Source organism: Malus sylvestris, chromosome 11 (genome assembly GCF_916048215.2).
Source record: "Malus sylvestris chromosome 11, drMalSylv7.2, whole genome shotgun sequence".
Lineage (NCBI taxonomy): Eukaryota > Viridiplantae > Streptophyta > Magnoliopsida > Rosales > Rosaceae > Malus > Malus sylvestris.
Window position 1 is genome coordinate 32,445,424 of NC_062270.1, and position 26,020 is coordinate 32,471,443.

The 26,020-nt window shown below is 40.5% G+C and overlaps 2 protein-coding genes and 1 long non-coding RNA gene across 5 annotated transcripts; 2 read left to right on the plus strand and 1 right to left on the minus strand.

Moving 5' to 3' along the window:
* Positions 1–18,756: 18,756 nt before the first annotated feature.
* On the plus strand, positions 18,757–19,994 carry LOC126589544 (zinc finger protein CONSTANS-LIKE 2-like). Its single transcript, XM_050254869.1, has one exon. It carries the CDS (start codon positions 19,013–19,015, stop codon positions 19,571–19,573), a length of 561 nt encoding a protein of 186 aa, XP_050110826.1. The 5' UTR covers positions 18,757–19,012; the 3' UTR covers positions 19,574–19,994.
* Positions 19,995–21,329: 1,335 nt separating this feature from the next.
* On the minus strand, positions 21,330–25,741 carry LOC126589543 (universal stress protein PHOS32-like). 3 transcript variants are annotated; one of them, XR_007611855.1, is made up of 3 exons: positions 24,791–25,741; positions 21,774–21,839; positions 21,330–21,622 (listed from the first exon to the last, which is right to left on the minus strand). XR_007611855.1 is itself a non-coding variant. In XM_050254868.1 (3 exons), exons 1-2 carry the CDS (start codon positions 25,581–25,583, stop codon positions 21,832–21,834), a joined length of 801 nt encoding a protein of 266 aa, XP_050110825.1. In that variant the 5' UTR covers positions 25,584–25,741; the 3' UTR covers positions 21,330–21,622; positions 21,793–21,831. The 3 variants fall into 3 exon arrangements, 2 of the variants coding, with proteins under 2 accessions (XP_050110825.1, XP_050110824.1); XM_050254868.1 differs by having other exon boundaries at positions 21,793–21,839; XM_050254867.1 differs by lacking the exon at positions 21,774–21,839 and having other exon boundaries at positions 24,791–25,740.
* LOC126589545 (uncharacterized) lies at positions 22,343–23,198 on the plus strand. The gene is made up of 2 exons (XR_007611856.1): positions 22,343–22,479; positions 22,657–23,198. It is a non-coding gene; the product is annotated as an uncharacterized LOC126589545 (long non-coding RNA).
* Positions 25,742–26,020: the final 279 nt, after the last annotated feature.

Here is a 26,020-nt window from a genome sequence, read left to right on the forward strand (position 1 = left end):
ATCCCTAGGCTGGGTTCGAAGAAGACGGTGGCTGGATTCAAACAAGAAGAAGATGAAATTTTTTTTTTTTGAAAAAATTAAAACCCTTCTCTAATTTACATGTTATCATAAAATTGAAATAGGGGTTTAATGTGCCAAGTCAGCACATTAATAGAAATTTTATATTATTCTAACCCAAGGATGACATTAATTTACAAATGACTATCTTGATGAAGCGTGTCAATTTGAAAAAACATTTATGATAAAATTTCTTTTTTTTTATGCTTTTAAAAGATAGAGATATATAAGTTTTTTTTAGTTTGTCTTTTTGCTTATTGGGCTGGGTCTAGAAATGTAGTTGGGACTTTCCATTGTATTTTGGGTTGCCTTCCTTTATGTTGACGCATGTAACTTTTTTTTCTCTTTAATGAATGTTACTTTTGAACGAAGAAAAACAAATTCTTCAAGTGGGAGACCTCATCATCTATCCACTTGGGATGCTCTTGATTCTTAATTAGTTGTAAAATTCCTATGGTGTTATAAAGTAAGTTGAATTTCTCTACACTATTAAGTCTGAGGTGCTTTTCTCCTAAATTTGATGCTATCAAGAGCTCATATGTGAAAGGCATTAATTAAACTCAAATTGTACATCAAAATCCTCAAATGAAAGGGAAAAGAAGGATAAGAGGAGAGAAAATCATACTCCAAGGGAAAAGGAGGATAACAGGATAGTCAGCATGCAACTAGCAACCACTCACACGACTATCGTGATCAACATCAGTTTAATTTATATATGCAAAGAAAATTTGTGAGCAATAATATCCCATGTCATTTTTCTAACTGGCAAGTGTGGTTCCCAAACTTCACTGACTTCATAATTGACGCCGTCTCTAAAGCATACCTAGTTGATGGAATTAACTCTAATATTTTGCCAACAGTTAACCTTGACGTGGATTAAGTGTTAAATATAAGAGATGATGTCTCTATGCAAATCACACCCGACATGAGTACAGCCTTAACTACCAAGACAATGGACCTGGCTTCTCTGCCCTCCCACTTCCCATACATTCTCATCCTCTTTTATTTGTGCGGTCACGGTTAAGTCACGTCAATATTTTATATTACTATTGCTTTTTGTCTTACTATCTCTATAAAAAAATCAATATAAAATATTGATGTAACTTAACCGTGACCGCACAATGAAAGTATGAGAAGTGAGAGGGCAGAGAAGCTGGATCCCAAGACAATACACCTTCTAAACATATAAAGAATAAATGAATTTGTGTGTGTACGACTGATCTAAGAATCTTAACATTTCCTAATCAATTAGTTGTATTTTAAATTGGCATGTTATAGGAAAGGATACACTGCATGCGTCGCCCCTCGTGCTAACAGTGCAACGCTATGTGTAAACTTTTCGATACATAATTTAAGATTATTTTATTTATATAGATACCATATTGACAATGTGTCATGTTGCGTGAGTTGGAGTTGCTCTCCACATTATTAATGGGGTGCTTAAAAGACATCACTGTAGCGTCGCCCTCCATATATGGTCGGGGATTACACCCAAGGAAAATGAACATGCACCCTCCCCTCTGTCTTGATCCAAAGAACCTGTCATTATCTTCAACCTCCACCACACACAAGAAACTCTCTACAACTCGCCATACCTCCACCTCCCCAAACAAAGATTGTAATCATATGCCACATAGGATAATCACGTGAAAATTTTCCAAGTCATCACTTTTTTGTTATAATAATGGTATTTGACGTACTAAATCGAAGGGAGATAAATTTCTTCACACGTCAATTTTAGTTTTGGGTTAATATCAGTTTATTATCCTGAAGTTTTGTGGTTTTCAACATTTGTTGCATGAAGTTTTTTTCATCCCAAAGTCATACCTCAAGTCTTAATTTTGGGACAGTTTCATATATCCGTTAAGTTTTCCGTTAACTAGTAACGTAGACAATAACTGAGCGCTACATGTCAATATGGGCCCACTTCAAAATTAAAAAAATACAAAAAAAAATAAAAAAAAAATAAAACCACTCATCCATCAACCCCCACACCCTCTCCATCCTTTCTCTCTTCTCTTTTCTTCCATTACACTCCCCTGTTCTCCTTGCCCACAACACCCTCGTCGTCGTCCTCATCACGCTTTTCATCTTCCTCACATGCCACTACGTTGCCTCGCACAGCGCAACCACTATTCTCTCCCTCCTAATCCTAGCCGAGGTCACCAGCCTCTCCAGAACGTGTGGACGTTGGCCAACATTACCGCCTGCAAACCCAAACCTCAAGCCTTCTTTTGCAATAGCTCGATTGTGAACGGATCTGAGCTCTGCACCATGCTAATACCCATATCCAGTTCTATCTCCAATGGTGAATCAGATTGCCATCTAGGTCTTCTCCATTTCCCCTGAAACCTCTAATTTCAACTCCTAGACCAATTTGGCTCCCAGTCCTAAATGGGTCAAATTGATGGAAATGAAGATCTCTGTTGCTTTTCCCACATAGCACATTTTGGTTTGCTGGGTTTTGCAGGGTGTGGGTTTAGAGAGATTGGCAAAGAGACTAGCGGTGGTGGTAGGGTTTGCTGGGTGATTATCGTCATCTTATTTTCATCGCAAATAAGGCGGAGGAAGAGAGTGAGAGAGAGACAGAGAGAGAGAAATTGAGAGATGTTGGGATTTAGGTGAGGTGCTGGGATTTGCAGAAGAGAAAAGAAGGGTGCAGGGGTGGGGACAGGTTGGGATTTTTCTTTTTTATTCTTTTTTTTGTGTTTTTTTTAATATTGAAGTGGGCCCATATTGACATGTGCCACTCAATTATTGTCCACATGGGCGCCACATCATCAGTTAACAGAAGTTCTAACGGAAAACTTAACAGATATATGAAACTGTCCCAAAATTAAGACTTGAGATATAACATTGGAATGAAAAAAAACTTCATGTACCAAATATTAAAAAATCCGAAATTTCAAGGTAGTAAACTAAGATTAACCTTTTAGTTTTTTATACTTTTCTTTGATTTTGTTATAATAATGTAAAAATTCAGTCGATAACAATGTTTAACCTGTTGCAGTCATATTTAGAATAAGAATGTAATTGTGTAAATCCTAGGGAATCTGGGAATGTATATTCCTATTAGGATTAGATTACCTATTAAATATTGTAATCCTAAAGGGAAAGGTTTTTACCCTTCATACTACTATAAATAAAGGCACAATAGGATGAATCAAACACACCTCACAATTAAATCAATCTCTCTTCTCTCTAATAGTGGTCGGCCCCCTCTCTTCTCTCTAGCGGCTAGGGTTTCCTCCCTTCATCATGGCATGAAGACCACCCCAAGGTTTTTTTTGGGCTTCACCTTATGCTTAAGGCACCCACACTCGTGCCCTTACCCCTGGCACCAAGCCCAAAATTATTTTGGGGCTGTATTTTCAATCCAATAATATTATTTTAATATTATTTAGCTTCTACAATCAACCCCTTATGGCCAGATTTATTGAATTAATTAAAAGTGACCTGCAGTCCATTAATCTGATAATGAATCCAAAATTATTGACTTGAATATCACTTTTGGACATTAACGATTCAATAATTTATTTTTATACTTTGAACCGTCACATGCTTTCGTAGTTATGAAGCTCTCACACTTGAGTTCCTGAAGAACCTCAAATCCACTACACTTAGTTAGTATATTGCATTTTATGTTTCTTGCAGGAACCTCTCATTATGAACTAATTGTTCATAAAACTAAATTGAACCTGTAGTTTCAAATTCAGTGCCTTTGAAACCTGAAGTTTTCATTCAAAACATACCAAATGAAACCCGTAGTTTTCATGCATAAATTAAACCACTATATGTCTATAGAACCTGTATGTTCTACGATATATGTCTATGGCTTACCATATGACTAATCACATTTTCTCCCTCTGTTTTAGGGACATGTCGAACTTGAACAAGTTCGATTTCTCCTCTTTAGAAGTCTCTGGAAGAAACTATCTGAAGTGGGTTCACGACATGAAGCTTCATCTCACTGCAAAGGGTATTAGAGCCACCATCGAGGCACCTATCGCCAACAAACATGTTGGCGAAGCTCAAAAGGCTACTGCAATGATCTTCATCCGAAGACACATTCATGATGCACTGCAGACTGAGTATCTCGCTGAGGAGGACCCACACACCCTCTGGCTTGCTCTAGTCGACCGTTTCGATCACTAGAAAGACATATACTTGTTTGAAGCAAGATACGACTGGCAGCATCTTTGCTTCCAGCACTTTAAGTTTGTGAATGAATACAACTCTGAAGTTTGTAGAATCCGCTCTCTGTTGAAATTCTGCAAAGTGGAACTAACCGAATCAGATCTCCTAGAGAAAACTTATTCGACCTTTTATGCCACCAATATTATCTTGCAGCAACAATATAGGGTACAGAAATTCACCAAGTTTTCAGATTTGATCTTTATTTTACTTCTTGCTGAAATGCATAACCAGCTTTTGATGAAGAATTATCAAGTTTGACCCACTAGCTCGAACGCTGCGCTTGAAGCGCATGCGACCTATTATAGCAGCCATAAACGACGAAAGAAACATCTGGCCATGGCAATGGGCGGCAAGCCTAAACACGGGCCCAAGGTCAACAGAGTGTCGCACCTAAGGGAAGAAATGTGACCCATCAGCGTCCACCACTCACCCCTAAGCTTCCAAACTTCAAGAACAATGGCAAAACTCTCGTTCAGGCTGCTTCTATTGAACTGGACATGTGCTCTCGTTATGGATCAAAGGATCATTGGTCACGCGTATGCCAAGCTTCCCCTGAGGCTATTGCCAAGTATCATTTTCGTCGTGAGTCTAATTTTGCACATATGGATCATCCGGAAGATGCAACCACATCAATGGAGATATCGGATTTCCAGGAGGTGTCATCGCCTATGGATGAATAAAATAGACATGTATTTAGGGTGTTTACCCCTAGTGGCCAAACCCACTAAGAGTGGCCAGCCCTACCCCCCTATTTTGCTAGGTTTATGGTTTAATTTTGAACAATTTTTCTAAGTATTTGGAATAATTTGTTTGGTTTTTGTTTGTTTTGAATTATGGATTGTTATTTGAATGAATATTATTTTCTCGAATTACTTAATTGAATGAATGGACTTATATTTCAATTCAATCAATTTATTTCTAGGTATGTGTAGTGGGGAAGTTAGTTGTCTGGCAGATAGTGCAACAACGCATACCATCTTGCATGAACGACATTATTTTACTAACTTCATACCCAAGAAAGCTCATTTAACAACTCTCTCAGGCTCATCCAACCTGATTGAAGGATAAAGAAAGGCATGTATCATGTTGTCTAATGGTACAATTCTGACCCTTAAGGAGGCATTATATTCTCTACATTCTGGAAGAACGTTGCTGAGTTTTAGAGATATTCGAGATAATCAATATCATCTTGAAACCACTAAAGATCGTGGTTTTGAATTTCTTTGTATCACTTCGTATGAATATGGCCAGAAGCATATTCACGAGAAGTTGTAACGTTTGCCAAGTGGGTTGTACATCACAACCATTCGCAGCATAGAAGCCCACAATGTGGCTAGCCCTATGCCTGAGTTAGCGGACGCTTTGTTGCTTTGGCATGATCATTTGGGACATCCTGGACGTGACACGATGCACCGAATCCTCAAATCTTCACACGAGCATAAGTTACATCCCTATGTTGGACTCCCACCATGCAAAGCGTGTTTTTTAGAGAAGTTGAATACTCAACCCTCATATAAAAAGATTATTCACGACCCCCCTAAATTTTTTCAGAGGATTCAAGGGAACATTTGTGGACCTATCCAACCATTTATGGTGTTGGTTGATACATTGACACAATGGTCACATGTTTGCTTGTTGTCCACACATAACGCCGCGTTTGCTAAACTCCTAGCCCAAATCATTAAGCTAAGGGCTCACCACCCTGATTATCTGATCAAGTCGATTCGACTGGATAACGCTGGAGAGTTTACGTCACAGACTTTTGACGATTATTGCATGTCAGTAAGGATAAATGTGGAACATCATGTACCCCATGTTCACATCCAAAATGGTCTGGTAGAAGCTTTCATAAAGCGCATTCAATTGATAACTCGGACTTTGGTTATGAGAACCAAACTGCCGGTATCTGCCTTGAGTTATGTAATATTGCACGCAGCTATGTTGGTCCGCCTGAGGCCCACCGCTACCCATCACCGTTACAATTGGTCACTAGATACGAGCCTGACGTCTCGCATTTATGGGTGTTTGGGTGTGCCATTTATGTGCCAATAACGCCGCCGCTACATACCAAAATGGGTCCTCAAAGAAAAATGGGAATCTATGTCGGTTATGATTTGCCATTAATTGTTCACTACTTAGAACCATTGACAGGAGATCTCTTTACCACACGTTTTGCAGATTGTCACTTTGATGAGACAGTCTTCTCGTCGTTAGGGGGAGATTAGCATGCTAACGTTCCCGTAGAACGCTACAAATTGTCGTGGTATGCTCGTGTTATGTCTCATTTAGATCCCCGCACTGCCCACTCTGAAACTGAGGTGCGTCAAATTATAGATCTTCAGAGCATTGCTCAAAGCATGCGAGATGCTTTTAATGATCTAGCAAAGATGACAAGATCACATATACCCGCTGCTAACACACCTGCAAAGATAGATGTACCCCGCGTACGTTAACAACCCGCCTGGGAAGGTCGGACTGTCCCTGAAGATGGGGAGGCCGTACCCTCCACGCGATAAGGTACATTGGTGAGTAGCCAATCATCTGATCCGACCCTGAAGCGTGGCAGACCCCTTGGTTCAAAGGATTCACAACCCCAGAAGAGAAAAATGGCACCAACATTACGGTAATGCTTCACACGAAACATGTCGACTTCCCGAAAATCATGAGATTTCGGTCCACTACACAGTATTGGATGAGGTTTAGAATAGGAATGAGATGATCATCGACGATGCATTCTCGTACTCAGTAGCTACTGACATCATGCTTAGCGATGACATTGATCCATGTTCCGTCGATGAATGCCAACGTAGAACCGATTAGTCAAATTGGAAACAAGCAATCCAGGTCAAACTCGATTCACTCGCGAAACGTAAGGTATTTGGACCTATCGTTCCTACACCACCACGCATGAAGCCCGTTGGCTACAAGTGGGTTTTCGTGAAGAAGTATAATGAGAAGAATGAAATAGTGCGATATAAAGCATGCCTCGTAGCGCAAGGTTTATCTCAGCACCCAGGGATTGATTACGAGGAGCCATATTCCCCCGTAATGGACGTTATAACGTTTCGTTACCTAATCAGTTTGGTAGTTTTCGAAAAACTGAATATGCAGCTTATGAACATGGTAACCGCGTATCTCTATGGGGATCTAGATACGGAAATTTATATGAAAGTTCCAGAAGGACTTCCATTGACTGGCTCAAATAGTTCTAGACCACGGAACACTCTCTCAATTAGGTTGAGGAGGTCACTCTACGGATTGAAACAATCCGAGCGGATGTGGTATAACCGTCTGAGCGAATACTTGACAAGTCAGGGTTATGTGAACAACGAACTATGCCCATGCGTGTTCATAAAGAAGTCACATTCTGGATTTGTAATTGTTGTAGTTTATGTTGATGACATGAACCTTATTGGGACTCTCGTAGAGCTTGAGGAAATTGCTACACACTTGAAATCGGAATTTGAGATGAAAGATCTTGGGAAAACTCGATATTATCTCAGCCTGAAGATTGAGCATTGTTCGGATGGAATCCTAGTACATTAATCGAACTATACCCAAAAGGTGTTGCGACGTTTTAATGAGGATAAATCGAAGCCTTCGAGTACACCCAGGATGAGGAAAAGATTTTGGAACCCGAAGTTCCTTACCTAAGTGCAATTGGAGCTTTATTGTAATTGGCTTAGTGCACTAGACCCGACATCTGCTTTGTTGTGAATCTATTGGCTAGATACAGCAATGTGCCCACACGCAGGCACTGGAATGGTGTTAAAGACATTTTTCACTACCTCAAAGGTATTATGGATTTGGGTGTGTTCTAAACCCGCAAATCTCCAAGTATTGCCACCCCCTATGGCCCTCGGATTGATTCTCGCCTTGTTGGTTATGCAGATGCTGGATATCTATCTAACCCACATAGAGCACGTTCTCAAACTGGTTATGTCTTTACCATTGGACACACCGCTTTGGAGGTCTACCAAGCAAACGCTAGTTGCAACTTCGTCTAACCATGCTGAGATTCTTGCCCTACATGAAACATCGTGTGAGTGCTTTTGGCTGAGAGAAGTTATGGAACATATTCGAAGCATTAGTGGTCTTACATCAGTCGTTGACCTTCCTACAACGATCTTTGAAGACAATGAAGCATGTATCGAGCAGCTGAAGAAGTGATACATCAAGGGAGACAACACCAAGCACATAGCGCTGAAGTTCTTTTACTCATACCAGCAACAGCAGCATCAGAACATTGAAGTCAAGCAAATCTGTTCCTAGGACAACCTGGCCGATCTCTTTACCAAGTCGTTGCCTAAGTCTACATTTTAGAAGCTCATCCAAGGAATCGGTATGCGTAAATTGTCTAGTTGAATCGCTTGTAGTTCTCTTATTTAGAAGTTATGTCTGACTCAGGGGGAGTATCTAGAAACATACTCACATAATCTTAATGTACTTTTTTCCTACGATTAGGAGCATTTGTCCCACTGGGTTTTGGCTACATAACAAGGTTTTAATGAGGCACCCATCCTGGGATGATCATACTCCGATAAGTTCATTACCTTCGTCCAATTTGACGAGTGTTTTAGACATTATGCATATTTTCTTACTTTTTTCCTTAGTCTATGAGTTTTTGCCTATCTTGGGTTTTACCATAGCAAGGTTTTTGTGAGTTTTTGCAAATGCATACTTCAAAGTAAATTTGAGATTCGTGATCACCCGTTGTGTCGATGACTTCATCAACTATTCAGCTGAAGATCTGATGCGAAGTTTTGTTTAGTATTTACACACTCAAGAGAGAGTGTTGCAATCATATTTAGAATAGGAATGTGATTGTGTAAATCCTAGGGAATCTAGGAATGTATCTTATATTCCTAGTAGAATTAGATTACCTATTAAATGTTGTAATCCTAAAGGGAAATGTTTTACCCTTCCTACTACTATAAATAAAAGCACAATGGGGTGAATCAAACACACCTCACAATTAAATCAATCTCTCTTCTCTCTAATAGTGGCAAGCTTCACGTGTTTTAACTTTGTCAGAGCACTTTGAAAAAGTGGTCTGTGGTATCTAGAAAGTTGATGTTGCGTGTGCAGATTGCAGACAAGCTTTATCCAAGGAAATCGGGCTCTCGAAGTTCGGAGAGCGGTGCCTCTTTGGTTTTTGAACAAGCAATCTTGTCGGGGATCTAGCTCTCGAGATTCAGATAACGATGCCTCTTCGATTTTTGAGAAAGCAATCATGTTGGGAGTCTCACTCTTGAGATTCAGAGAGCAGTGTCTCTTCGATTTTTTAGAAAGTAATCCTGTTGGAAGTCTGGCTCTCGAGATTCGGAGGGCGGTGCCTCTTCGATTTTTGAGCACGTAATCCTGTTGGGAGTCTAGCTCTTGAGATTCGGAGAGCGGTGCCTCTTCGATTATTGAGAAAGCAATCCTGTTAGGAGTTTGACTCTTGAGATTCGGATAGCAGTGTCTCTTTGATTTTTAAGAAAGTAATCCTGTTGGGAGTCTGACTCTTGAGATTCGGAGAGTAGTGTCTCCTCGATTTTTGAGAAAGTAATCATGTTGGGAGTCTGGCTCTCGAGATTCGGATGGCAGTGCCTCTTCGATTTTTTAGCACGTAATCCTGTTGGGAGTCTGGCTCTCGAGATTCAGAAAGCGGTGCCTCTTCGATTTTTGAGCAAGCAATCTTGTTGGGAGTGTTTTCTCGAATGTGAGTAAAGGTTAGGGATTTTTGCCAGTCTGTGTTGCCACGGAGCACGGAGGTTGACACACATTAGAACTTTCTAGTTATCAAGTAGTGGTGCTGTTCCTTTACCCTTGTAGGTAATAGTAGGGTAGCTGGACCTTCAAAATTTATGTGTCTAACCTTTATCAGAGATCTTTGGCAAAGTTATCTGTGGTACATGAGGAGCTGATGTTGCATGTGGAAAGTGGTGCATTTTCAGAATCCGGAGAATGGTGCCTCTTCGATTTTTGAATCAACAGCCATGTTGCCCTTTCTTTTATAAGGGCACCAATTGTGTGTAAAAAGTACATTCAAAGAGTTATTGCTTGTAGGAATTTTCCCCTTACTTTAGAGATTTATTGCACTTCATTTCTGAGAATGTCTGGCCCATCCGACCATCGTTTTGACTTGAACTTTAGTGAAGAGGCAGCCATGCCTTCTCAAGACAACATATGGCGCCCAACCTTCTTATCCCCTACTAGTCCTCTTACCGTTGGGGACTCTGTGATGAAGAATGATATGACCGCTGCGGTGGTGGCCAAGAACCTTCTCACTCCCAAAGATAACAGACTACTTTCCAAATGGTCTGATGAGTTGGCTGTTAAGGATTCTCTGGCTCTCAGTATTCAGTGTGCAGGTTTTGTGTCTAATATGGCCCAACGCCTATTTGCTCAAACCCGTCAAGTTGAATCATTGGCAACTGAAGTGATAAGTCTCAAACAAGATATCAGAGGGCTCAAGCATGAGAATAAACAGTTGCACAGGCTAGCACATGACTATGCTACAAACATGAAGAGGAAGCTCGACCAGCTGCAGGAATCTGATGGTCAGATTTTACTTGATCATCAGAGGTTTATGGCTTCGTTCCAAAGGCATTTATTGCCTTCGCCTTCTGGGGTTGTACTACGTAATGAAGCTCCAAATGATCAACCTTCGGTGCCTTCTCATTCTGGGGTTCTGCCTAGTACTGAGGCTCTGAATAATCACCCTCTGGTGCCTCCTTTTTCTGGGGCTCTGCTGATTGCTGAGATTTCTCTTGAGCAACCTTTGTGAAGGTTCCCTCTTGTTTGTTTATTTTGATTCATGTATATGTACATATTTGTAACTTATCGGAAATATCAATAAACAAGTTTTGCTTCATTTCAACATATTGTGTTAAATACACCAAGGCATTCTTCACTAAATTCTTTGAATTTTTCCTTTTGTTCAAGCTTGTATGTTGAAGCTTTGTGAGTGAAGCATGTCGGTTGACGTAGTGCTCCTTTCTAAGTGGTAGCCCAAAACTTCATCTTCATATAAATTTGTTATGAAAGTTGTTAGGCCCAAAGAAGATGAGGCCTAGGCAATTTTTTTTTTTCGAAATTTTTTTTTTTCAAATTTTCGAATTTTCGAATTTCTAAATTTCTGAATTTCTGAATTTTTGAATTTTCTAATTTCCTAAAATATATATATATATATATATATTTTAAAGCTTTGTAGGTGAAGCTTTGTTGGGTACCATGAATTGATTTTGCTTCACACTATTTTGATCAAGATAGTGTGAAGCTTTTGTAGGTGAAGCTTTGTAGGTGAAGCTTTTGTGGGTGAAGCTTTTGTGGTGGGTGAAGCTTTTGTTGGTGAAGCTTTTATGGGTGAAGCTTTTGTGGGTGAAGCTTTTATGGTGGGGGAAGCTTTTGTGGTGGGGAAGCTTTTATTGGTGAAGCTTTTATGGGTGAAGCTTTTGTGGTGGGGGAAACTGTTGTGGGTGAAGCTTTTGTTGGTGAAGCTTTTATGGGTGAAGCTTTTGTAAGGGAAGCTTTTGTTGGGTACCATGAATTGATTTTGCTTCACACTATCTTGATCAAGATAGTGTGAAGCTTTTGAGAATTTGTAGTTGTCCTCCATTGATGAAGCTTTTGTTGGTGAAGCTTTTGTGGTGAAACTTTGTTGAATTTCCTTTTTTGAAGCTTTTGTTGTCACCATAAATTGGTTTTGCTTCACACTGTCTTGATCAAGAGTGTGTGAAGCTTTTGAGAATCGTGGTTGCCCTTCATTGATGAAGCTCTTGTTGGCACCATAAATTGGTTTTGCTTCACACTGTCTTGATCAAAAGTGTGTGAAGCTTTTGAGAATTGTGGTTGCCCTCCATTGATGAAGCTCTTGTTGGCACGATAAATTGGTTTTACTTCACACTGTCTTGATCAAGAGTGTGTGAAGCTTTTAAGAATTGTGGTTGCCCTCCATTGATGAAGCTCTTGTTGGCACCATAAATTGGTTTTGCTTCACACTGTCTTGATCAAGAGTGTGTGAAGCTTTTGAGAATTATGGTTAAACTCCTTTGATGAAGCTCTTGTTGGCACCATAAATTAGTTTTGCTTCACACTGTCTTGATCAAGAGTGTGTGAAGCTTTTTACGAGTTGTAGTGTTTGCATTGTTACAAAGGGGAAATGTCTGAAGCAGATTCAAGAAGGCTGAATAGTTTGATCTTCATATGCTATGCACTGAAGTTGTTGTTGGCTTGCAATAAAACTTTGTTGGTGACTATAACTCTTGTTAGGCACAGTGAAGAAAATATCGATAATATCGGCGATATTTCGCCGATATTATCGATATCGATAATATCGCGATATTTTCGAAACTATCGCGATATTTTGGCACTGTTCAAATCGGAGAAGAACGCCGGAGCAAATTAACCGAATCCCTAAATCCCCAAATTCGATTTCAAAGCAAATGAACTGAATCCCTAAATCCCCAAATTCGAATTCAAAGCAAATGAACTGAATCCCTAATTCCTAAATCCCTAAAATCGAATTCAGTACAAAAATGGTGTAATATGCAGAAAATTCGAAATCTGTACAAAAATTAAATTACAAGCCGATAAGAATATGGTAGTAGGAGCCTGGGAACGTCGTCTTCCTCACGAATCCAAGACGGCTGGGACAACGTCGTGCTCCTCACCGACGACTACGATGAATTCCGGTCCATCGTCCGGTGTCCGCTGCCTCCACTCAGTTTCTCCACAACCGTTGATTTGCGATGACGCGACAGTTACGACTCGACGACTGGGACTAACGACACGGCTTCTCCATGGAACAAGGTGGTTTAGAAGGCGGTTATGGAGTGGTGTCGACGGCTGGGTTTAGGGCGGGTGAGATGGGAGGAGCAGAGGGAGACGCGGACGAGGAGGATCGAGAGATGGATCGAGATTCGAGAGATGGATCAAGATTCGAGAGATGATGTCTGTGTGTATGTGTGGAAGAACTGGAGAAGGGGGAAGGGAGAAAACTGAGAACAATTACAGGAAGGGAGAAGAGTCAGAGAGAGAAGAGAGAGAAGGAAGGATCGAGACGATTCGAGATAGAAGGAAGGATTGAGGGTGTGTGTGTGTGTGTGTGTGGCACACGGTTTTGTATGAAACCATGGTTTTGTGTGTGTGTGTGTGTGTGTGTGTATGGTTATGTGTGTGTGTGTGTGTGTTATCCGAGAGAAAAAGAAAAAAACTTTGAGGGTGTGTGTGTGTGGCACACGGTTTTGTATGAAAGAATTGGAAGTGACTTTGCACAGAAGAACCAAATATTCTGTCAGAGAAGAACCAAAAAATCTGCTTACTTTATTTTCTTCTCCACGTGAAGACCAAATTCTGTCAGAGAAGAACCAAAAATGCAATGTACAAAGTGTAAAATATTGTACTAATTCATTATATATAAATGATTATGGTGTGTTTAGACCTCTTTCATTAATTACTACATATTTTCTACACACACAATGTTTGTCAGCTCGCTATATAATCAACTTGATAATGTTAAATCCATCATGCAATGCATTTCCTTCCAATTTTTTGTAATAAACTAATAGATAATTGACTAAATAAACATCCTACAAAGTTTCAATAAAAATTTCCAAGTTTTTCTTACAATTTCCGTGGTTTCCATGTAATTTTTATCGATATCGATATTTCCATGTTTTTGGACTACCAATATTTCCGATATTACTGATATTTTCTTCCTTGGTTAGGCATAAGTGCTCCCCTAGTTAAGTTGTCAAGCTTGAGAGTTTTTTATTATTTGTGAATGCTAGGACTTCACATGTACAAGTTGTACCACTCGTCTTCTGGTAGGTGGAATGAATAGTGAGTTGCTTTCATCACTTGATTGGTGGTACGAAAAGGAGTTCATTCTTCACCTGGTTGGTGGTATGAGTGGTAAGTTGCCAAATGATATTAGAGTACGGGTTGTACATTTTATCACCTGGTTGGTGGCATGAAGATTAGTTCCTTCTTCACCTAGTTGGTGGAATGAGTGGCAAGTTGCCAAATGATATTAGAGTACGGTTTGTACATTTCATCATCTGGTTGGTGGCATGAAGATGAGTTCCTTCTTCACCTGGTTGGTGGCAAAAATGGCAAGTTGCCAAATGATATTAGAGTACGGGTTGTACATTTCATCACCTGGTTGGTGGCATGAAGGAGAGTACGGGTTGTAAATTTCATCACCTAGTTGGTGGCATGAAGATGAGTTCCTTCTTCACCTGGTTTGTGGCATGAGTGGCAAGTTTCCAAATGATATTATAGTACGGGTTGTACATTTCATCACCTGGTTGGTGGCATGAAGATGAGTTTCTTCTTCACATTTCATCACCTGGTTGGTGAGAATAAGGGCAAGGTGTCGAGGCACATTGTAGTAAGTGTCGAAGACATAAAGTATGTTAAACCCTTTCGAAGCACATTTGGCTTATGTATGGTTATGTTGGAATGTATGATGTTTATGTATGAATGTGTTGGAGTGTATAATGTTTATGTATGACTGTGTTAGAATGTATGATGTTTATGTTGATTGATATGAGTGATGCTTATGAATGTTTTGCTATGCATAAAGGGATCCATGCTTTTGTTATGTGAACCATGTTGGTTGTAACACTTAGTATCACATACTTTGTGTCAAAATATGCATGTTGAAGCTGAGTTAGAGTATAAGGGTAGGTCAGCGTAGACCAAGTGTTCCAATGCTAGGAATGCAAAAGACTCAAAAGAAGTTGTCTTAATTCCCTCTTCTTTAAATATTTGCCGAATGGCTTGTGTGACAAAAGATCTCAAGCGGTTGAGAGTCAAAACATTTGTAATGTGTATGCCTTCTTATAATAGCATTTCCTTTAGTACCTAGTTCTCCACTTTGAAAGAGTGAGGCTTGGCCCCATAGTCATAATAGTCGACGGTACGTTCACCCCTGGTTGTCTTGATACGAACTTTTATCCCTCTTGTTGTAATGGGCTTGCTGAGAGTAAAAATCATTCCTCTTACCAAGAGACAGATACGTTTGGTGACTTAGCGAGTAGCTAAATGAGGCAGGAGATGATGCAATGGGTGTCTGAATGGCCAAGATCTCCTCACTTGGTAGAACTTGACTTCCATTTCCCACTTGTTGATAGGGGTTAACCATATGAGGGTTCCCTTGGTATGTCCTTGCTTCGGCGGAGGCGTGGTTGTAAGCATGTGCCATCACCTCAGAGTAAATCTTCCAAGTGTTGGCATTGATCATGTACTTGAAGAAACAATCACGTAGGCCTGCTGTGAAAGCCTTGAAGGCGGTCTTGTCATCTGCCTCAGCGCAGCGAGAATACTCATGGCTGAAGCGACCGACATACTCTCGTAGTGACTCGTCCATCTTTTGGCGATTAATGTACAAGTCATCTGTAGAATGCAAGCGATCGGTCTGGAAGATGTGTTGAGAAACAAACAATTTCCTCAGTTCCTCAAATGAGTATACTGTCTCAGGTGGAAGACGGCAATACAAGTTTAGAGCTCCGCCAGAGAAGGTGGAGGGGAAAAGAAGACATCGCTCTTCGTCGGTATGCATCTGATATGCCATGGTGGACTCAAAGAGGTTAAGGTGTTTAATTGGGTCCTCCCTTCCAGTATATAGTTGTAAACCAAGCTTTTGTTTTGTCTTCACTTGAAGGGGGTGTCGAGGATCCTCCTTATGAGAGGGCCAGGCCTAGGTTGGTTCTAGTCAGGTATCTCGGCTTGACGTTCGGCCTTCAACTTGTTTACTTCTTCAAGGAGCTGTAGGACAAGGGGATCCTGAGTGGAGCCATGTACCACTGAAATTTTCTTTCGTAAGTCTCCATCGCCTCTTGGAAGTAGGAAAGTTTGAGCAAGGACGTGTGGTTTTTTCTTGGACTCGCCATACTGACTTCTAGGGTGATTTTGTCGGAATACCTCAGAGTCCCTTGTACCTTCATGTTCCTTGGGACTTGTCGGTCCTTCCCTAGACTGACAGCTGGCCTGGGTCGTGGGAGGGGACTGAGTCTTTCAGAAACCTTTGGGTCATTGATCTTCGAGCATATGTGGAGGGGATTCTCTCGACGTTGCTTTAGGAAGTCTCAACAGTCATGATAAACGGCTTTTGATCCTTCCAACCCTTCTGCAATGAGGTGTCTTCCTTCACTTCTTCTACTTCGGGTCGAAGCATCTGGGTTGAGAGAAGTCTCATGTTGATCAATGTTTTGATGATTAGCTCGCTCCTCATCAGGGATACCTATGTCAAAGAGAGGTGGCCTTCTATGTTGGGGGGTACCCAGATGATGGTTAATGTCCACAGGGGCAACGAGCTCGCATGATTGAGTACGCCTAGTTTCGTGGAGTGTCTCAAAGAGCTTCTCATACTACTCCTGGAGGACCTCATTCTTCATTGCTATCTTGTTGTTCTGAACTTCTAGCTCATCGACTTTAGCTTGAAGAACAACCCTTTTCCCTTCCTTCTTTCGTTGCTTCGCACTAAGTGCAAGATGGGTGTCATTCTGTGTGATGTGGCTTCCTTCGCTCCCCATGTTGGAGAAGGATGCCTGGTCAAAAGAGAATATACGAATGGTGGAAACCAGCTTGGCAAAGCTGAAGAGAGTGGGAATAAGTGTCGTTCCCATAGACGGCGCCAAATGTTGATGCACAAAATCAACAAGGACTTTGGTACAACAGAAAGTGTTAAGTTTGTGACATTCGCTAGATTGCTCTAGTCACTAGTGTGGATGAGTAAGTAAATGGATAGAGACAGGGAAGCAAACACAAGATGTACGTGGTTCACCCAGATTGGCTACGTCCACGGAGTAGAAGAGTTCTCATTAATTGTGAAGGGTTTACACAAGTACATAGGTTCAAGCTCTCCTTTAGTGAATACAAGTGAATGATTTAGTACAAATGACATTAGGAAATATTGTGAGAGAATGATCTCTATTTATAGAAGAGAGTTTCTAGTTTCATTCTGACATTGACACGTGTCGTGTTGTGATTCGCTTCTGATGTTGACATGTGTCGCGCTATGATTGGCTTCTGATATCGACACGTGTCGTGCTGTGATTGGCCTCCTGGTTTGAGGGAAACTCTTCTGGGTCCTTAACGGTATAACGTTGACCAGTGCTCAGTAGTTTCGGAATTGGTCAAGTATGGTACAAACAAAACTTGTTGTAAATGAGATCTAGAACTAATATATTTTACTTATAAATAGAGAAGAATATCAGTTTTTCGTAATACTAAGTACTTATACCCATACTTGATTTATATGTTAATGTCATTATCTCGTAAAATGTAATCCCTAAGAATGAGGATCCTCTAGATCCTTTTTGTGAGGATCTTGGAGATCCTCCAATCACGTTTAATTATTGTACATCATGCAGTAAAAAATCACTATAAATTCTTTTATTTAAAATTGAATATAAACAATACCTAACAAAAATTTGCTGCATGATAGACGATAAACGAACATGATTGAAAAATGCTGAAAATCCTCACAAAGATGATCCGGATAGGATCCTCATCCTAAGGACATGGCCACAGTCAAACCCTTTCCCTGCCCATAACTTGTGGCCCTAGTATTTATCTCAAAATTCTTTGTATATTTTCTATCAGACAAAACAAATCAATAATGTTGCCACTTAATATTACTATCTAGTAATATTTATCTTCACTTGTAAGTGAGAGGTCTTAAATTTGATTTTCACCAAAAGCAAATTTGAACGACATTCTTGCTAGCTCATTATGATGCTAACCCCACCCCCATCTCAATTAGTGTAAATAGACTAAATTTATTCACTTCTTCTTAATTTAAATAATATTATTTGTTAAAAATAAAAATAAAAAACAAACAAAGTGACATCTGCTAATACAAATTCGATTTAAAAATGCAAAAAGATTAACGCAGAAGAATTATTATTGTTATAACTAATTATTAACCATTGGCGGCCGATAAGTCATAGACTTGTGTAATGGGTCCAACGCTCCTTTAAGAGGAAAGCCAGGTGGGCGTCACGTGGCCGCACACCCCAATTTCTTCCACTTGTGACTTGCAACTGTCCAAGTTGGCAAACTTTGAAAACTGGAGGCGCCCACAGACTACAGGCTCTATATTGGTGGGGTGGGTCGCCACGTCAGTGCAGAATCCAAGGCCTTCTATACAAATGCTGAAATATATCTGTTAAAATTGATAATTTAAAAAATTAAACTTTTTAATTATTTATATAATAACAGGTGATGTACCATGTTCCGATTATAATGAAAAATTTATCGCTTCCGAAAATCGCATCCGTAAATCCCACAACACGTGGCGCTCTCCGGTGGCGATGAGGGATTGTAGTCGTAGGCCGAGCATGTACAGGAATAGAAGGCCTAGGAACGCCCATACCATTCCAACTCGACAGCCACCAGAACGCCGCCACGCGGAGAGGAATCAAATCGTGAATCGTCACGTGCTGGTCACGTGGAGGAAAATGCGTGGACCTCAGCGCGGGATATAAAAGCTGAACTGCAGCCGCGGATATCTATCGTGGAGAAGAAGTTAAAACAACTTCGAAGAAATTGGTGAAGACATTTTTCCAATTTGCTTGCTTCACTCTTCTTGGATTTGACGAAACAGTCCCCGATCCTACTTCCCTTTACCGTGTAAAATCACGTAATTAAATCGGAAGTATAGGGGTATTTCCGCCACGCGGTACCAGGCAGCGAGCGCGCGATTCGGATATAAATCTTGGTGTGCTGAGACGGAGGAAGCAGAAAATACGAGAGGCGGAGAAAAATGAAGGAGTGCGAGCTTTGCGGAGTTCGGGCGCGGGTTCACTGCGAGGCGGACCAGGCGAGGCTGTGCTGGGACTGCGACGGGAAGATTCACGGAGCTAACTTTCTGGTGGCGAAGCATCCAAGGAGCCTCCTCTGCCACGGATGCCAGTCGCTGACGCCGTGGACGGGGTCGGGTTCCAAGCTCACGCCGACGGTCTCTGTCTGCGAGACATGCGTGGAACGCCGCGGGAGTAAGTTCGAGCGGCGGGCGGAGGTTCAAGAAAGCGAAGCGGAGAATGACGGCGATGATGATGACGAGGAGAGAGAGGTGGAGGATGGCGATGATGATTGTGACGAGAGTGATGACGATGCGAATCAGGTGGTTCCGTGGTCGTGTTGTTCGTATACGGCGGCGGAGCCTCCGCCGGTGGCTGGTTGTTCCAGCAGTAAGGAAGAGGAAGAGGAATATTCGGTGTCGAAGCGAATGAGGGGAAATGCGGACGAGGCTTCTGATCTGCGATGCGAGACGCCGTTGCCGTGTTCGTTAAGGATGTTGAAGCGACAGAGACTGAGCGAATAGAACCGTTTATTGAGTCAGAGATCAACGGTGATGGTGAGCAGGTGATCAAGGTAATCAACGAAGATATGATCGTGCGTCGGCAAGAGATGATGAGAACCGTTAATCTTAATTATGTTTATTTAACGATTTGTTAGTTTCTAACAATACATTAGAGGTGTAGTAGCTAATTGTTGAATGCTGTCGCAGGTCCATGACCACGTGGTATAGAATCTATCCCCCCCTTGCCCCCCGCCCCCCTTCATTGGATCCAATTTAATATATGTTAGAGTAATGTAATGACATTCCTTAATTTTGTATTTTGGTGTGTGTGGGAATTTGAAGTATGACTTAGATTTATAGTTTTAAGGGTAACATCAAAATTTGTAAATCAAATGTCGTGCTTGTAGATGATTGAATTATTAATTAAGTGTTGATTAACGTATTTGTTTCTTATCGGTGACACGTAATTTTATCTAAAAAATTTGATCTTCCTAATATTATTCTAATTTTAGTTCTTGAAGTGATAGTTGTCTTCACTTAGTACCACTAGTTCTTACTGAAAAGTAGTCACTCATTCAGTATAGTTGTAATAGCATCTTTGCACATATCTTTACTCTAAGATTATGTTTGGATGAAAGATAAATGTTAAGAAGATTCTATCAAAATAAAACTTCAAATTCTCTCAAAAGTAGTTTAACATTAATTTTTGTATTAGCATTATAAAACATAAGCTGACAAAGAGTCCATAAAGAATTTCATTTTTAAGAAAGTCTCCGTAGCATTTTTCTCGGATGGAGACTTCGAATTCAAAGCGATTGAGTCCAAGTAATAAAGGATGAAGCAAAAAATGTGAATAACAGAGGATTAGTAATGAGCATTTCAAAAAACATGCGTACGAGATACGAAACATTCTGAGTTGAAATTTGCAAACCGTACCAGCGTAATTTTTATGACAACTAAAAGAAAAAAAAATGGAGATAATATGGGGAGAGGGGACCCGCCGGGACTGTGGGTGCACTCAGAATGGAAAGAATTAGGTGCGGATTGACAAGTTGAGACACCAAGTGGCTGGTGGTATGAAAGTAAGAGGTCGCTCTAATTTCCATTTTTGTTTGGTGAAGAAATAGAAATGTTTATCTTGTGTTTTGGTTTAGTTTTAAGTTTCGACTTCTTGGAAGGTATACAGAGGAGTGTTCAAATTCAACGGACTAAAATTAAGAAGGATGTGAAAAATAAAAACATGTGTAGATATCATTACCTTATACATATTATTTCGGATATGCACACGGGACATTACGGTATCATTCTTACCGTTATTTCAGGTATGCACGTGTCGGAACATTACGGTATCGTTGTTACCGTGTCATGTACGTCTTTATCCGAATGCAGACAAACCATTTCTATTAATAAAGTATTATTTTTGAAACACTTGGCTAACCAACAATTTCTCATAATCGATCATATCCCGTTGACATTGGCATCACAAAGTCGGTTTGAAAAAAATTCAGTGCGTTACTACGATGTCATTGTTGGACTGTTGCTTGAAGCTTGCATGCCAAAGCAATTCACTTGTTAGGCACATATCTATTCGAGTTGAAAGAAAAGCCCAACATTACGCTCCCCTCCAGAACATCAGACTCTACCACAGGACGGAACCCACAGCGCATCAACGGCTTACAGCCACTCATGCGCACGTGAACGACTATCCTTAGCATCACTCTTTAGGACAAATCCGACACGAGAAAATGAATGACTTTGAAAAGTAATGCAATCAAGGTTGTGGTAGAAAGTACCTTACCATACCAAAGAATCCAAATATAAACATCCAATAATTAAATTTGCATCGTACTAGCAACAACAAGCACATCCCTCAAAACTAAAAGGAGTAGGTGGGTCACAAAGCGGTCGAACAAAGTAGGAAATGCGTCATGGAAACCCTAAACCTCATTCACCATACAAATACCATCTCCAATCATCCCAAAGTTCATACATGAGAAAGAGCTGTTGGTGAGGAGAGAAAGCAGTCTGGACTCAACGTATCTTGACACCACTCCCAGTCGACTCAAACATCTACACAAACCGCACCATATAAAATGAGTTGAATTGGTCACCCATACTCATTCACCATAAACGACTCCAAAACTGAACGTAGACAGGGTAAAAATGAAGCCCCCAGGGAATATAAATTTACAATAACTAGTTACAAGCAAGAAATAGAGACATTTGGCATTAAATGCGACCTGTACTTGAAAGGATTCAACTACGAATCGGAATACCAGCTAAGTTTCTGCCACAAGAAACCAAAAAAAACCAAATAATAGTGTCATTAATATGAAAATACAGAAAAGATTTCAAGCCAAAACAATATTTGCTCACCCTCCACTCTTTTTGAACGATACAAACCCACTTGCATACGCACACAAAACAAAAAAAAAAATCTTAACAGCTGCAACGGCATTTCAGCCCTTCCAGAACTAGTTGCAAGGTCTCTTCTTTCACACAACCTTACGATATGCCTTTATTATCAATCAACCTTGAGGCTAAAATAGTAAATACATATATGTGCATAGGGTAGCGTTATTCACACACCCCTTTTTACCTCCCACACACCCTTGTTAATTTTTGTCCATTGATCTTCAATTCATTCAATCCGACGTCCAGAAATTGAGAGGGGTGTGCAAGAGGTAAAAATGGGTGTGTGGATAACACTACCCATATGTATATGTTGTAATTATTATCATGCCCATTCTTTCAAGCAGCCCAAATTTTTATCATGCAAAATCGCTGAAATGTTACCAATGCACCAACTTGTACAGAGGAAACACTATCCCAGAGCTAATAAACCAAATTGAGTAACTGAAAATCACAACAAGACAACTACTACTTAGTGGCTAAGATCATCCCAAAATAATGTATATTATCGTAAGGTCACACTTGGTGCGATGGCAAGTGCCTTCGCCCATGAGCGGTAGGTCTCGGGTTCGAGACTTGGGAGCAGCCTCTCCATAAATGGGGGTAAGGCTAGCCGACATTCACCTCTCCCAGACCCTACGTAAAGCGGGAGCCTTGTGCACTGGGTACGACCTTTTTTTTTATATTTAAAGTACAATATGTGCGAAACAAAATAATAAGAATATTATTTAATGTACCTCACATGTCAATGTTGTAAAGCATCGCTTAATCAACTAGTTCAGAATAAACACATTAGAAAATAGTTCTTAGTTCTATCATGGCTAAGGGTGAAAAACATATCCCAACTAAGGGTGAAAAACATATCCCAACTCTATACGCGTTCACCTATTCATACGTGAGAGATTAAAAGGGCACAAAATATTCTTCAGGGAAAAGCCAAAATGATAAACAAGAGGACTTTTAAAACCAGTATAAATAAGGCATTTTGACAAAATTTTAATTCCAGGATTCCTTCTGATGAAATGTTATATTACCCGATGACTTGATTCGAGGCATGCAGGGGGTGACATGAGTCATACAGTCATATCAGTTAAACTCACTGATGAAACATACTCTTTTGTTCTACTTAGAATTTGTAAGCAGCACTGATAGATGCAAAAAGATGTGGACAGGCCCTGACAACTAGACGTGTAGACAACAGCAAATTTACAACCTAGGTTAGTGTTTTGTTTTTAAACACTATACAAGAATCCTGATTAGGTCCCTGAACAAAGCCGTTTCATTTCAAAATCACAACTAACAAGAAGGGACTATCCAGCAGAGTGAGAATGCCATGGAGCTACCCAAACTATCCGGAGCAGATTAACCTACTGAATAAACAGCTAAACTTTCCAGCGATATGAGCAACCTTGCTCCTCATTAAGTTTTCAAACGATTTTCTTTCCTACAGTTCTATACGAAGTGCATACTAGGAAACAATCAACTAGAAGTATCACCAATGAATTTCACAAACATGTCATATATATGAAAAGGTTGTCAAAATTATAAGGCTTTTGGCATAGAGAACTTATTCCGACATTAAACAAGAGAAGAAGTAGACTTGTTTTTGTTTATATGAAGCATCTGGCAGCATAACCACACACTAGTAAAGGGAAAGCTAATTCCAAGCAATTTTTATCTTTCCAGAAGAAAGAAAAAGGATATTCTCATAGGTAGGATATTTAATTGAAAAATCCAAAATGGTCAAACCAGTGCCACAAGTGCATGGTGATGGTAAATGCTACGTAGAACCTCTATACACAAACAAAAATCCACAAAGGATTGATGATCGTTAAGAAAGATTGGAAAGACCCAGCAACTCTAAAAGTAAGCAAACTTAAATTGGAAGGCTCCATGTTAATCTTGTTGGGTTTTTTCCAGCCCATGATACGTTGTCCCATGTCCAGAAGGAATTATAGTTTTAGAGGATTAAATTGTTTTCCCAATTGGAGTTGTTTTTCTAATTGGAGTTGTTTACCCAATTGGAGTTAGTTTCTCAATTGGAGTAGGTTTTATAACTAGTTTTCAATTAGGATTAATAATCTTTATTGAAGAAGACCTTTATTATGTGTATATAAAGGGGCTATTGTAATAGTTTTGAATTAAGGGGCAAAGTGTGTGTGAGAAAAAAGAAAAGAGATAAGTGTATTTCTTGTTCTTGTTCTTTCATGTTTTTCGTCAAGTCTTAGTTCTAGAGATGCAAGATTACTGGTTGTACTCATTATTGATATAGTGTAAGATTGTTGTTGTTGTCCCATGGACGTAGGCACATATTGCCAAACCATGTAAATTCTTGGTGTTATTTATCTTGGTTATTTGTTTTTAGATTTCCAGAGTTTGTTCTTATTTTTCCCATTCTTAAACGCGATATTCTCAACAAATCTAGAGATAAAAAGCATCTCGTTCTCATTCAACAGCATTTTCACATTCAAAGAACCTCATGATGCTTTCACAAAACAAGCATAAGTTGAGGACATTGCGAAAAGATCAAACTTTGTTTAATCAACCTTGGATATGTAGGTCCATAACATACAATAATAGAAAAACATTTGCAGTTCGCATATACATCGGAAGCAAATTCAAATTTTGCGAAAAGTTAAGACGGATGCATCGGTAACTGCTACAATTAACATAGTTCCCATTTGTAGCTCTCATTTCGGATATGTGTAATGTGCAACAATCATACCCAAATATGACACAATCACCAACTAAACAAACTAGATTCCGAAAACCATTAAAAATCGAAACTTGAAGTTACTACAATCAAATCAGAGAAAAAGCCCTAACCTTTCTTATGCTCCTCCTTTAGCACCGGCTTGATCACGGCCTCTTCCTCCTCATTCTCTTTAACAGAAACAACCGGAGGAGCACCAGAACCACCATCAGCAACGCCGCAATTGTCATCCTCCGGAAACCGGACAACAACAACGGGGCAAACACAGTGGTGTACACAATAATCGCTGACGCTTCCCAGCCTGCCGTCGTTCCCACGCTTGGCAGCGCCGACCCCTCGGCTCCCCATGATCACGGCACTGAGCCCTAGCCTCTCGACCTCCAAGCAGAGCCGCTCCTTCATGTCATGGTCCTTGACGATGTGGATCTTGTACGGAATCTGCGCCTCCCTCAAGGGCTTGGCGAGATCGGCGGCCTTGGAGGCGGTGAAGGCATCGAAGTCGTTCTCAAGCTTCTTCTGCTTGACGGAGTCGTGCAGGGCGTGGTTGTCGACGAAATCAACGTCGTCGTTGGTGTTGATGGAGAGGTCAACGGAGCCCCAGTCGGCGCCGAAGAGGACGGAGGTGGGGCTGACGTGGAGGAGGATGACGGCGTCGCCGGGGCGGATGTAGTGGTCGACAGCCCAGCGGACGGCGTGGGCGCTCTCGTCAGAGAGGTCGACGGCGACGCCGAGCTTGCGGCGGGCGCCGGCGGTGGGGGTGGGAGTGGCGGCGGAGCCGGCGGAGGAGGAGTGGTGACGAGGGGAGTTGGGGTGGTGTCGGGGAGAGTTGGGGTGGTGGATTCTGATATTGGGGAGTTGGGGATCTGACAGATCTTGGGGCTGGGAAGGCTGCTGCGTGTGATTCATTTGGGTTTTGCAGAGGTTTCGGTTTGTGTTGTTTTCTGTTTCGATGGTCGCCAAATTGAGGGGAAAGCGAGAGAGGGCGATGAAGAGATCGGAGAAGGTGGGCTAAAAGCCTAATTTGCCATCTTCTATGTATATCTATCTGTCTCTCTTTAATTAATTAATGCTAGTAGAGAGCGCATATGTATGAACAATTTCTCTTAATAAATATATATTTTTTTTAATGTTACATAATTACTGTTTTGTTTTCTTTATGTAAATATTGTGAATTAAAAGTGAAGGTAAAATTGAAAAAATAAGTATATGATTATCATTTTCTAAAAAAACAAAAGGGTAAAATTGGAAAAATAAGTATATGATTATCATTTTCTAAAAAAAAAGGGTAAAATAAGGATATGATTGTCATTTTGTCAAAATGTACAAAATTACTATTTTACCCT

Coding starts and splice junctions, on each gene's coding strand:
- LOC126589544 (XM_050254869.1), top strand. CDS start 19,013: ATGAAGGAGTGCGAGCTTTGCGGAGTTCGGGCGCGGGTTCACTGCGAG.
- LOC126589543 (XM_050254868.1), bottom strand. CDS start 25,583: ATGAATCACACGCAGCAGCCTTCCCAGCCCCAAGATCTGTCAGATCCC.